At 48.4% G+C, this 12712-nt stretch overlaps 1 protein-coding gene and 2 non-coding genes across 3 annotated transcripts in view; 1 reads left to right on the top strand and 2 right to left on the bottom strand.

Moving 5' to 3' along the window:
* Fam174b (family with sequence similarity 174 member B) overlaps positions 1-12507 on the top strand; it is a 28643-nt gene extending 16136 nt beyond the window's left edge. Inside the window, exons 2-3 of the mRNA XM_020154401.2 lie at positions 4265-4396; positions 10510-12507. Of these exons, the coding sequence (XP_020009990.1) occupies positions 4265-4396; positions 10510-10513 (136 nt within the window). The 3' untranslated portion in view covers positions 10514-12507. The remainder of the gene's footprint in view (positions 1-4264; positions 4397-10509) is intronic.
* LOC141419384 (U6 spliceosomal RNA) lies at positions 2492-2595 on the bottom strand. Its single transcript, XR_012444156.1, has one exon. It is a non-coding gene; the product is annotated as a U6 spliceosomal RNA (small nuclear RNA).
* On the bottom strand, positions 5680-5752 carry Trnaa-agc (transfer RNA alanine (anticodon AGC)). Its single transcript has one exon. It is a non-coding gene; the product is annotated as a tRNA-Ala (tRNA).
* Positions 12508-12712: the final 205 nt, after the last annotated feature.

Genomic DNA, 12712 nt, shown 5'->3' on the forward strand with positions numbered 1-12712 from the left:
AGAGACAAGGAGGGGGGTGCAAACCTGGTGAGGATGTGGACTGGGGAGCTCTGTTGGGAGTGAGTAGAAGGTAGCAAGGAAAAGCTGGCCCTTCATCTTTTGGCAAGGGCAGGGTGGCTCAAGGTGACCCTTGTCCCTCTGAGGGCAGATGTGCTCCCTGTGCTCTGAGATTGTCCTGAGTTGATCCCAAAGTCTGTGCCCCTCAGCCCCATGTTCTCTTCTCTCGGTGGCACATTTCAAAGCGTCCGTGGCTGGGAAATACTTTCACTTAACCCCGGGAAGGAGGTGGGCTTCCCAGGAAGAGCCTTGGCCATGGACCCAGCCCTGCCCCTCACTGGCTACGTGCAGTGGGCAGATTGACCTCCCTGAGCCCCCCCATAACAGCAACGAGTACCTTGTAGGCTTAGTGCAGGCTGATTTACGAGTTCCTCCCGTGAAGGCACTTGTGAATTCTGGGCTATCACCCAGAACAGCTCGACTTTCCCCTACTACCGTTAGTGTAAGAATACACAGGGTTAGTCTGCTTTTCTGCTGCTGCTAACACAATGCGACAGACTGGACGGAGTTATAAAGAAAAGAGGTTGATTTGGGTTCCTGGTTCTGGTCCCGGATTGAGGAGCCACATCTCGGTGATGTCGGTGATGGCTTTGAGGGCAGAGTCCTAAGGTGGAGGCCCAGGACATCACGTGGTCAGAGACAGGCGCTCTTTCCCTCTTCTTATAATCCTAACCGTGTCCCCAAGTCCCCACCCCCTGACACATAGCGGGATTACATTTCCATTCCGTTAGTACTTCCCTGTGGGAATTAAACTCCAACACGGAGCCAGAGGGGACAGTGCTGAATCCACAGCAGACACACAGATGTGTCCACACTCAGGATCGTGGGGGACTTGGTGACATTAGTTAGGCTCTGAGAGGCTCTCTGTCTCAGCGAGGATAGCATCTTCTCTGATCCCAGGACAGTTAGGCTCTAAATGTCTGTGGGGAATGCTGATCCATTCTGTCCCTACGTTTTGGGCTGTCCAGCTGGCAGAGGAAGGGGTTGTCCCCTGCCTTCTCCCGACACATCCATGGCCTTCCCTCCTGCTTGTCACTGGAGGCTCCTGTCACCATACGCTGTGCACTTCAGCCAAGAATGGCATCCTGAGTGCCTTCAAACTTCTCCTGAATTCTCACTTTTCCCTTGTTAACCTGCCTGGCAGCAAAAGGGAAGGAATTGCACTTCTTTTGTAAAGGGCGTTGTGCCTCAGAGCATTGAGTGTTTGAAATAGAGCTTGTGTCACCACCGGTGTGGAGCCCGGATAAGGGGTCTCGCTAATGGCCTTTTGTGTTGGTGAGGGCTCTCGATGGAATCAGAGCGTGAGGGCGTGAGTGTGTGTGTGAGTGAGTGTGTGAGTGTGTGTGGGAGAGAGTGAGGGGCACAAGAGAGGCATATTTATTACGGGCTTATGAAATTGTGAAGGCAAACAAGTCTAAGACATGTCCTCTGAAACCTGGGGACCCAAGAAGAGCCCGTGGCGTAAGTGCCAGTTCAAATGCCAGCACTTTTCTGGCCCAGAAAGAGCTGATGTTTCCATGTGAGTCCGAAGTCGGGATAAAAACTGACGTCTGTTGCCAGGAGGAGGTCTTCTTACTTCTCCAGGGAGGGGCAGCCTTTTATTCTACTTGGGCTTTCCACTGATTGGACGAGGCCCACCTGCTCTGGGGAGGCCTGTTGGTTATCTAGTCTATCAGAGACACTCCGGCAGACACATCCAAGAGAGGCCACATGTCTGGGCACCTGTGGCCTCGTCAAGTTCACACCATCGTGTATTATCTTGGGTGGGGTTCATGATTTTTTTCTGAGGTCGTGTAGTTGGAAAGGCTGGTGTGAAAGCATTGCAAACTCTAGAATTCTCAAGGCTGGTGTCGTTTTCCTGCCTCTTCTGTGGTCTGTATTCAAGGGCCTCTCAGGGGCCAAGAGCTATAAGCATGCAGCCTCTGGCACTCAGGAGCTCTGATTATTTCCATCTGAATAGAACAAAAGGACCCTCAGCCAGCCATCTGTGACAAGGTGACTGACTGGCTGTGTCCCTTTGGTTTAGCCTCTTACTACCAGGCTTGGGGTTTTTACCATTCTTCATGCTGTGTGTGGACCCCGCCTGTGTGAGCCGGTGATGATACAGGAAAGAGAAATTGTTCTGCAGTGAGGTGGAGCTCACCAGATTTTCTGGTTGTGGTCTCCTTCTTTCCCAAGGTCTCGTGTCTTTTTAAAAGTTTTTTGGCAGGACTGGGGTTTGAACTCAGGGCTCTGCACTTGCTAGGCAGGTGCTCTAACCACTAGAGACACTGCAAGCCCCTTTATTGCCTTAGCTATTTTCCAAATAGGGTCTTGCTTTTATGCCTGGGCTGGCCTGGAACACGATTCTCTTATTTACACATACTTGTTATGTAGTTGGGGTGACAGGCATGTGCCACCATGCCCAGTTTTTTCATTGAGATGGGATCTTTTTTCCCTTATGGAACTCTTCACGAATTTGCGTGCTGCCCTTGAGCAGGGGCCGTGCTAATCTTCCCTGTATGGTTCCAGTTTTCACATGCCAAAGCGAGCACGTGATGGGGTCTCCATAACTTTTTGGCTGGGCTGGCTTTGAACCGTGATCCTCCCTGTCTCTGCCTTCCGAGTAGATGGAATTACAGGTATGAGCTACTGATCCGGACATATTTTATGTCTTTTGTCTACCCAAAGAACCTTGAGGAGAGAGAAGTTGCTGTACGTTGCAGTTTGATTTGTGTCTGACATAGGGTACTAAGTCTTCCTATGTAAACAACATAACACTTTGGTAAATCTTATTTTTGGTAACTCATACTAGGTAAGCCAAGAGCAAGTTACTAAGAAATTTTTACAAAACCTGAAAGTCGAGTTCTGTTTTCATTCTTTTTACAAATTTATGGAAGAGTTTCTGTGTGCAGGAGGCAAAAGGATCTCACCTGTGTCTTTGACGTAGTCTCCATGGGAGACATATATGTTTGGCAGTACTAAGGTTTAGGACCCCATGCTTTCTAGACAGGTACTCCTACTCCTTTAGTCACTCTACCAGACCTTTTTCTGTGATTTTATTATTATTTTTTTGAGATAGGGTCTCACAAACTATTACCTGGCGCTGGCTTTGAACCTCAATCCTTCTGATCTCTGCCTTCTGAATAGCTAGGATTATAGGTGTGAGCCACCAGTGCCTGGCTAAAGAGGGCTTTTTTTTTTGTGGCACTGGGGTTTGAACTCAGGGCCTCACACTTGCTAGGCAGGTGCTCTACCATTTGCGTCACTCAGCCAACCCAACAAATATTTTTTAAAAAGAAGAGCCAGCAGAAAACACAGAGCCAATCAGGAAAAGGTCCAGGATCTTGGAGAAACAGATGCAATCAGAGTGTTTTTCTTGGTGACATTGCACGGTTCCAGCCATACCCTGGATCAATGAAATTGCAGCCTTCATGCTGGGATTCTTGTGATAGTGACTGAAAGCCCTTTTTGCTGTGGCCCGTGCTGACCCTGTGCTACCCCAAAGGTAAAAGCGCAGTGTTACAACTGCTCTCGTCATAAATTCTCAGGATGGAGACAATATTGACTCACTTTCACATGTCCTTGTCATGACAGAGAGGACAGAGCATGTTTGACTTTAATTTACTTTCATTGCCGTTACTAAGGGTGACTTTAGCCACGGGCCCCTGCACTCGAGCTTGTTAAGACCCATCTCAGGTGGTCCTCCTGAAGACCATTCCTGTCCTGTTTTACTAATGAGGGGACTGGCTCCCCCCGCCCACATCACACTAGTACAGTATGACTGAGCTCTGACCCAGGTCCCCTTCACTGGCCAATCAGGCAGCATACACAACTGCCAGCCAGGCTGTGCTGGGTCCTTTCTTCACTTGGCTGTTTTGATCTTTTGTTCATTATGGTTTTTTTTGCATGAATTTTGCCTTTTTAAAAGTATTGCACGCATAGATTATCTTGATTACTGAGTCTGGGGTGCTCAGGGCGGGTTATCTCTGCTTTGTGTGTGACCATCATAAGGATGATGAGGTCATAACTTGCTTGAGGTCCTCAGGCTGCTGGGGTCTTAACCAGGTGTCCTAGGGTCAGCGTGTGTTGCCTTCGGTGTGGACCATGGTGCCCTCAGATGGGAGGAAGTTTGCCCACAGCTCAGCGGTGGCTGTCATGCCTGTGTCACCTCCTGGATGTCTCTCTCTCTTCCAGCTGTATTCTCATGAGTGTGGCTCTCTTCCAGGTTGGGAAGGAGGTTAAAGAAGACTCGCAAATATGACATTATCACCACTCCTGCCGAGCGTGTGGAAATGGCCCCGCTGAATGAGGAGGACGACGAGGACGAGGACGCTACAGTATTTGACATCAAATACAGGTGCGGGTGGGGACTGAGGTTTCCTTCTGGGCTCCAGGGGTCAGGTGGGTGGACCTGTTCGCCTGTCAGAGCACGGTGAACCTGGGCCATGGTGTCCGTGTGACCTTGCTCTCTGGTTACGTGTTGGACCTTGGGTCATTTTGCTTCTGAGGCATCTGGTCTGATCCCTCCCCAGGTCCCATAGCACCGAGAAATGGGGCAGGGGGTGCTACTAGAGAAATGCTTAGTCCCTGGTCTTCTCAAATGAGAATGCAAAGTCAGGAAAGGAAGGGTCCCACTCAAGACCACAAGCTTGCAGGGAGGGACACACCTGGCCCAAGCAGCTGCATGCGCCCCACGCTGCGCACCCAGAGAGAAACATCTCTTCCAGCCGTGGGTGCGTGGATGGAATTTGCCAATGAGCTCCAGATGGCTGTGCTTCCTCATGATGCTGTGTAGGAAAGGCAGAATGACCTTGACCTTCACAGTGTGCCTTCAGGTTCTTGGGGGATCTGCTTTGAACATGTGACATTCTGGCCTAAGAGCTGGGGGCTAGAAGGCTCGGAGAGGGAATGGCTTGCATGACGCCACGGGGAGTAGGAGAAGCACAACCAGGCTGGGTTCCATTCTGCATCCTTCCCGTTCAGTGGCTTCCCTGTCCCTGGAAGTCAAGCCTTTCACACCTACTGAGCTACATTCTTCCAGTACCATCTTGGCTGTCCTTTGCCTTTGGTCCATCTGCTTAAATCAGCTGTCAGACTCAGGTTTTGATTGGAATCCCATTGACTCTTGTAGGTGAAACCGGGGAAAAACAAGGCCTTTGTCGTTGACTCTTCTGAGAGGTAGTGAGGGTCCCTGCCCCCTCTTCCTCCTCTCCAGCCCTTAAAACATTTGATCTCTTTTTTAGCCTCTTCCTACTCTCAGCCTCTAAGTCAATGTTAAGTAGAAGTGGTGATCACAGGCATTTTGTCTTATTCTTGATCTTAAAAATGTATGCTAAGAGTAGTGTTTGGTCTAGTTTTTTTGTGGATTTTTTTTTCTGCCCTGGTAAGTTTTCCTCTATTCTTTGTGTGCTAATGTTGGATTTTAGTAAATGCCTTTTCTAGCTCTGCTGGGGTCATAGTGTTTCCTTTAATCTGTTAAGGTGGTGATTTTATTTTCAGTAATTTTCTAGTAGTCAATCAGTTTCCCATACCTGTGATTAAAAAAAAAAAGCTTGGTCATATTCAGCTTTTTTGTATGCATCGCTGCATTCAGTTTGCTAATATTTGTTTAGGACATTCTTGTCTCTTTTTTTCTTTTTTTGGTGGCACTGGGGTTTGAACTCAGGGCCTCATGCTTGCTAGGCAGGTGCTCTACCACTTGAGCCACTCCACCAGCAGGAAAATACTGAAATGTGTTGCTGCTTGCTCGTTTTATGAGTCTAGTACAATTCTCCCCAAAGCCTGACAAATAGGCTAACAGCAAAACAGAACAGACCATATATCAGTCACTAAGAGAGAGGAAAATGGGGCTGGGAGGCCACAGAGCGCCTGCCTAACAGTGTAAGGCTCTGAGTTCAAATCCCAGTACCACCAAGAAAAAAAGACTTTTCCTTTTCTGTGGAATTACTTTGTATCAGATTGGAATCATTTGCTTCCTAAATATTTGGAGCATATTAACACTGGCTGGGCCTGATGCTGCCTTTGTGTGAAGAGTTTTTTAACTGTTGACCTTCAGATTTTTGAATAATTGCAGGACTATTTAGTCTTTATTTCTTCTTGGGTCAGTTTGGATGAGTTGTGTTTTTCTGGACTTTGTCCATTTCATCTGAGTTTCCAAATGTGTTCTTTGACTAAAGTTGTTTCTAATAGTGTTTTGTGTTGTTTTTTGAGACAGGGTCTTGTTTGGTAATTCAGGCTGGCCTGAAACTCACCATCCTCCTGTCTTAGCCTCCCAAGTGCTGGGATTACAGGTGTGCACCACAGCATCCAGCTTCCCAATATTCTTTTATTATCATCTTGTAAATCTTTGTAATTTGGGCTGCCTTTTGCATTCCTAACCAATTTAATTTTATTAAGTCTATGCAAAGAACCAGCTTTTCAATTTTTAGTTTTTTCTGCATCCCCTCTTAAACTTTCTTTGGGTGTGTTCTGTTTCGTTTTTGTAACTTCTCCCACTGACTATTTAGGCCAGCCATTGTCAGACGTCTTATCTGGCAGAAGCATTCATCCTGCTCCTTGTCTGCATTAGCTGCTTCCCGTAGATATTCGTCATCACTGCCAGGCACAACCCTGTCTCCCCACTTATCCTGGAGTACTGAACTCAGGGGGCTCCCACGAGAAGTGTGTGCTGTTTGTGGTTGAAATAAAACCGGGATGCCAGTGAACTTGGAGGTGACTCACTAGATGCCAAACCACTGTTGTCCTCAGGCCCAGAGACGACCCTTTTACTCTGTGAACTTTAATTCTCAAAAGAGGCAGCATTTGCATCTAACAGCTTATAGATTGTGTTGGCGGAGTGGGCTCAAGTGGTAGAGCGCCTCCCTAGCAAGTGTGAGGCCCTGAGTTCAAATCCCAGTATTAAAAAAACAGAGTTTACAGATGGTTTGAATTTTGCTGACTGGAGCATCGTGACCTTGTGGAGAGATGAAATGTTATAGATCAAGAAGTCGGGGTTAGATTGGACCATCTTTCCACAGATCCCAGTATTGTACCTTTTATTATTGGCCTGTGTCTGGACTGGGTAGAGGTAGCATTACTTATTCCATCTGGAATGCTCGTTGTGGAAACCCCGGATAAGAAACAAAGCAAAACAAGCTCACCCCTCATCTCACTGCTTAGTGGTAACCACTAGAGTGTGCGTGAGTACACATCTGCGGATTTTTCTCTCTTTCTTCAAACAGGATCATGTTACAAAGACTATTTGCAACAGCTTTGCACCTGAACAGCGTATTGCAAGCAACTTTTCAGGTCAATGAGTATGAAAGAACCAAGGTTCTCAGACCAGTGTCATGTTCGATGTAGAGACTTTTCTTTGTCTGCACGTTAATAGTCTGTTCTCTGGGACTTGTTTTTCCCTATTATGATATAGCTCAAGCAAATGGTTTTGGTTCTCTCTAGGAAACAAACTACATTTAAATCAGGTGTAGTTGAATCATAATTTTAGGTTCTTTGAGGGAAAGAGAAAACAGTTTTTTTGGTGCTGGGCAATGAGGCAGTAACCTGCTTCTTATGATGACACGTGTAACTTTCTGATAACACCTGTGACTTGGAGCCTGGGTGGGTCAGCCAGGTAGAGAATGTAGAGGAAGATATGATGACAGCTTTCTTTGTGCTCCACAGAGCTTGGGTGCCATAATCCAGGAGATGAGACCACCTCCCCGCCCAGTGCTCAGGGCCAGAAAACCAGTTTCTAGATCTGTACATAAAAAGGGTACTTATAAGCAAGAACTGATAGCTAAATGGAGTACAGAGAGCGCTGGGATTTTGAGCTGGTTCTGTATTTCAAGAGGCATTCTGATGTTGCTTGTGTGGCTTTTGCGCCTGGTTGACCTGGGACCTGGCGAGCAGTTGCAGCGGAGGTTTTGGTACAGTGTGCCTCCCTTGTTTGTTGCAGGATTCTTTTGTTACACCCTCTAGGTGTCCCCAGGGCGAGGCAGATACAGCCCGCAGCTGTGACAGTACAGTCCAAAGGTATGCTGTCTGCTAGAGCACCCTGCTCCTGCCAGCCCTGCCTTTGCCAAAAATGGGTGTGTGTGCCCTGCTTCTTCCATGGGGAGATATGGTTCCACTTGAGTATGGATCTGAATTCTAAACATGCCTGCCTCCTGCCCCCACCCTCTGCCTGTGGATAACTTCCTGCAGGATAGAAGTAGAAACCAGTGAGATTTCTGTGACAGTGCTGGGGACCATGCCTGGTGGCTTGTCTTGGGAACAAGGACATTCTGGGGTTCTCTGCAGTCGTGGCCCCTGCGGGGTGGGTTGGGAATGGGAGAAAGCAGACCTGACTTGCACATCCTGGAATGAGAGCATTGTGTCTACTTCCTAGGGACCCCACACTGGGTGGGCTCACAAGGCCCTTCTGCCCATGTGCTGGAGGTCTAGTTGTGCCAAGGAAGTAGTTGAGGACAGGTGAGGAGTTTGTGATGAGTGGTGGGCACCCCCTGTCTGCTGTGTTCCACTTGGCCTCGTTTTCACAGGTACGAGGGGCACACACACAGGCAGCAAGCACCCTGAGGGGTGCGGGGCCTGGTAAGAGGCTCCCCCAGGGTGCTCTTGGGGCCTCCCATAAGACACAGGCTCACCAGAGCAGCTGCCTATTGCCGGTGTCGGTGGTGTAGAATTCACACCTGAGCTGATCCTGGCACCTGGTCCTCCTAGGTGCAGCGAGCCGCTGCTGGCAGCTTTTGTTTACACGCACATCTGTGTCTGGTTCTGTATTTCAAGAGGCATTCTGATGTTGCTTGTGTGGCTTTTGCACCTGGTTGACCTGGGACCTGGCGAGCAGTTGCAGCGGACATCAGCCCCCTGCACTCTGGCCTGGCTCTTGGCTTAGTCTTTGAAAGCTTTGCCAGTCTTGAAATTTTGTGAGATTTAAATTTTTACCTGTGTGCTTTTATGATGCCCACAATTGAATGCCAAATGATAGCAGTTTCCCCGTTTTTTTCTATGTCTCTTTAAAGATTTTGAAGAGATTCAGCTGTTTTTTGTTTTTGTAGTATTAGGATTTGAACTCAGAGCCTCATGCTTGCAGAACAGGTGCTCTACCATTTGAGCCACACCTCTTGTCCTGTTTGCTCAGGTTGTTTTGGGGATAGGGTCTTGCCGTTTGCCCAGGCCAGACAGGACTGTAATCCTGTTTTCCACTTCCTGCCGTCCCTGGGATGACAGACATGCTATTGGTGGAGATGATGGTCTTGAACACTATTTGCCTGAGCTGCCGGTGAACGGCAGTCCTCCCAATCTCAGCCTCCCACGTAGCTGGGATTACAGGTGTGAGTTACCAGTGCCTGGCTTAGATTTGAGGTTTTAAACTGTCACTCATTGCACAGTTATTTCTTGTCCCCGGACGGTGTCTGACACCGCGTTGATGCTCGAGTCTGAAGACCAGCAAGCTTAGCTGGGGATCTTGCTGTGTGAGCTCTCAGTCTAAGCAAGACACAGACCCCAGTCAGATACATAAAACAGGGGGTCAACAAACCACTGCCCGTGGGCCACATCTGTTATGGTGCTGTCACTCAACTTTCCAGTACTCTGACAAAATGCCTGAGACAATCAACTTAAACAAGAGAAAAGCGTTATTTTGGCCGGCAGTTTTGAAGCTTTCAATCCACGATGGACTGGCCCGATTGCTTTGGGTGTGTGGTGTGACAGCACGTCACGGCAGGGGCATGTGGTGGAGCAAAACTGCCCACCTCGTCACGAGGTGGAGAGACTGGGGTCCCATAATCCTCAATGGGGACACACCCCCAATGACCTAAAGATCTTCTACTAGGCCCCACCTCTTAAAGGACCCGCCACCTCCCAATAGCACCCAGCTGGAAACTAAGCCTTTAACTCGTGGGCCTTTGGGTGGACATTCCAGATGCATCCTGTAGCAACAGTTCATGAGCCAAGAATGATTTCTACATTTAATGGTTGCAAAAAGAACTGAAAGAAGAAGACTGTTTCATGACACATTAAAGTAATATGCAATTCAATTTTCAGTGTCTATAAAGTTTTCCTGGAACGCAGCTGTGCCCAAGCGTTCTATGTTATCTGTGGCTGTTTTTCCTGTCACAACAGTGTTGAGCAGTTGCCAAAGAGACTGTGGATATGAAAAGTTTAAAATATTTATGCTTGGACTTTTACAAAAATAAGTTTTCTGAGTCCTGTGGGATGGGCTCAGAAGGAGGGATACAAGGAGAAAAGAGGTTGTGTATGAGGGGTCTGTGTGGAGAGGGAACGAGTTACTTGGAAGAGTAGCATGTGCCTTCCAAACAGCACGTTCAAAGGCCCTGTGGTTGGGGAGTGTGTAGTTTTCAAGAGCTAAAAAGATGCAGGAAGGACAGTGAGGCAGGGTGGTCCAAGGGATGGGGACTGTTAGGAAGGGGTCAGGTGAGCCCCGTGTTCTGCTGGTAGGCACTGATTCTTATCCTTCCTCTTATCTTTCAGGTAAAACCTGTTTTTTCGCATGTTCACATCCTGTGGGAACTTGGCCAGCTGCAAGTGAAGAATCTGGGAGCTGCCTCTTGTCTGAAGGGTTGAAGCCAAAACAAATGTTTATTCACAAAACTCTGGCTGCAGTCTCAGAATGTCACCGGCAAAGCTTGCTTCCAAATCACCACACTAAAGTTGCCTCTGCTTACCCTTTGGGCACCCCTTTGAAAGGTCACCCCCCCACACACACCGTTAAGAGGTTTTCTGCCTTCTTAAGGGGCAAAGACTAGAAGCATTGATGTAAAAGAATTTTTTTTTGATGATAGTGAAAGTGCTATGAGAAGGATCACGAATCTAAAAGATGACGGGAGTGTCTTTAGCTGTGTGTTTGGAATTCCTGACACCCTGCTGTCCCAAATCTACTGCTGGACTGCTGACCCTTCAGTGGTCCCTTGGGCTTCGTCGTCAGTTCTGGATGTATTTTAGGGTGATGGCTGGAGTGAAATTTCAACTTTGCAACTGGTCAGCCCCCACCACAAATGTACAAGATGTGACTTTCTCCTCCTGCCTCCTTCTTTACAGGGGTCTTGGCAGAAATAAGAATCATGGCTAATTCACAAAGAATTTTGAATTTCAAGTGTCAGGGAAACAAAATGTGCACACCTGGGTGTGGTTGTATCTCAAATAGCTGCCCTCAAGGGAGTGGAAAGCCCTAGGAAGCTTTTGGTTAGTAATATATTTTTTCATTTTTATTTTTTGGTGTTTCTCTACCCTGTCATAGTTCCATGTCATTTGTTTTAGAAATATAATTGTAGAAAAATCACTGTGGTAATTTAAGCGAATGATGGCTTGGTTGGCTGAGAAAAGAAAAGCGTCAGGGACTGTGTTGGAAGTCAGGCCAGGCCAGGGTGGACTGAAGCCCCTCCACAGGTAGGTGCTTCACCTGGGAACTGGTGAAGTGACATTACCCAGAGATACCCTTCTGGAAACAGGGCCTCGGGCCCACGTCTCAGGTTGATGGAGGCCTCCCACTTAGCTCTTCTTCCCTATTGCTGCACCCCAGATGCTCAAGTCTACTAGCAGTGCCTTTGGGACCCTGGGTGTGGGGGGGGTCTCATCTGTCTAGAGAGATACTTGTTTTTTTTTTTTTTTTCATCCCTTCTTTTCCTTTCCGGCATTGTTCAGAGTCATGCATTTGCCTGTTTATTGCCTGGCTCCATTGCCCAGGATGAAAACCTCCCACATTTTCCTCAGTCACCCGTATGTTCGGTCTCTTCTGTTTCCTGAGAGGGGCTCTTGTGGAGGCAGTAGGAAAGAGGGACCAGGTATGGTGGTAATCCCAGCTACTCAGAAGGTATGGGTAGGTAAGAGGATCGAGATCCAAGGTGGCCCCAGCCAAAAAGCGGGAGACCCTGTCTGAAAAATAACTAAAGCAAAAAGGGCTGGGGGTGTGGCTCAAGTGGTACAGCACCTGTCTAGAAAGTACAAGGCCCTGAGTTCAAAACTTAGTACTGCACCCCCCTCCCCCCCAAAAAAAAAAAAACCCCACTAGGTGGTAAAGGGGCTGCCCTGGCTCCTGGGCACCTCTAGTCTCTTTGGCCTCTGCAGGACAGAGAACATTCCAGACCTAGAGCCACTTCTTTGTTGATTTTTCTTCTCCCTCATCCACCCTGTTTGCCAGAGGGGTGGGACTGGAATCAGCCACTGTGGCTGCTTTTATCTCTCTCCTCCATCACGGCCAGAGTGGTGACTCTAGGAGGCTGGGCCACCTCACAGCTGTGTGCCCTCCCAGCCTCTGAACTGGAACTCCGGCTCTCGGCATGTCCCATGGCTGCAGCTGAATGGCTGGAAAAGCTGGATTCTTCTGCCTTATGGAGAAAAGCCACGGATCCAGGTCTGCCTGCCAGGCACTCGCCACAGGTCCTGGTGGGAGAGGCCACGACAATGACCTTCTAAACCCTTGATGGAACCTCAGCACCACAGGCACTTAAATAAAGACCCTTTAGAGGTGAACCACATGTGTGTTGAGTTTGAGTGTTTTCTGGTGGAGGCCAGAAAGGTGCCTTTCTTCTGTGGTTGGGAATTCGGGCTGTGGAGGAGGGTGGGCAGGGGGCCCAGGTGGGTGTGTGGGGCCTGGTGACTTAGAAAAAGGCCTAAGACTGGGATAGTGCTGGGGGAAAACTCGCTGTCTTTGCATAACACACTTGTAGGCTCTTTG

This window comes from Castor canadensis, chromosome 19, assembly GCF_047511655.1.
Source record: "Castor canadensis chromosome 19, mCasCan1.hap1v2, whole genome shotgun sequence".
Lineage (NCBI taxonomy): Eukaryota > Metazoa > Chordata > Mammalia > Rodentia > Castoridae > Castor > Castor canadensis.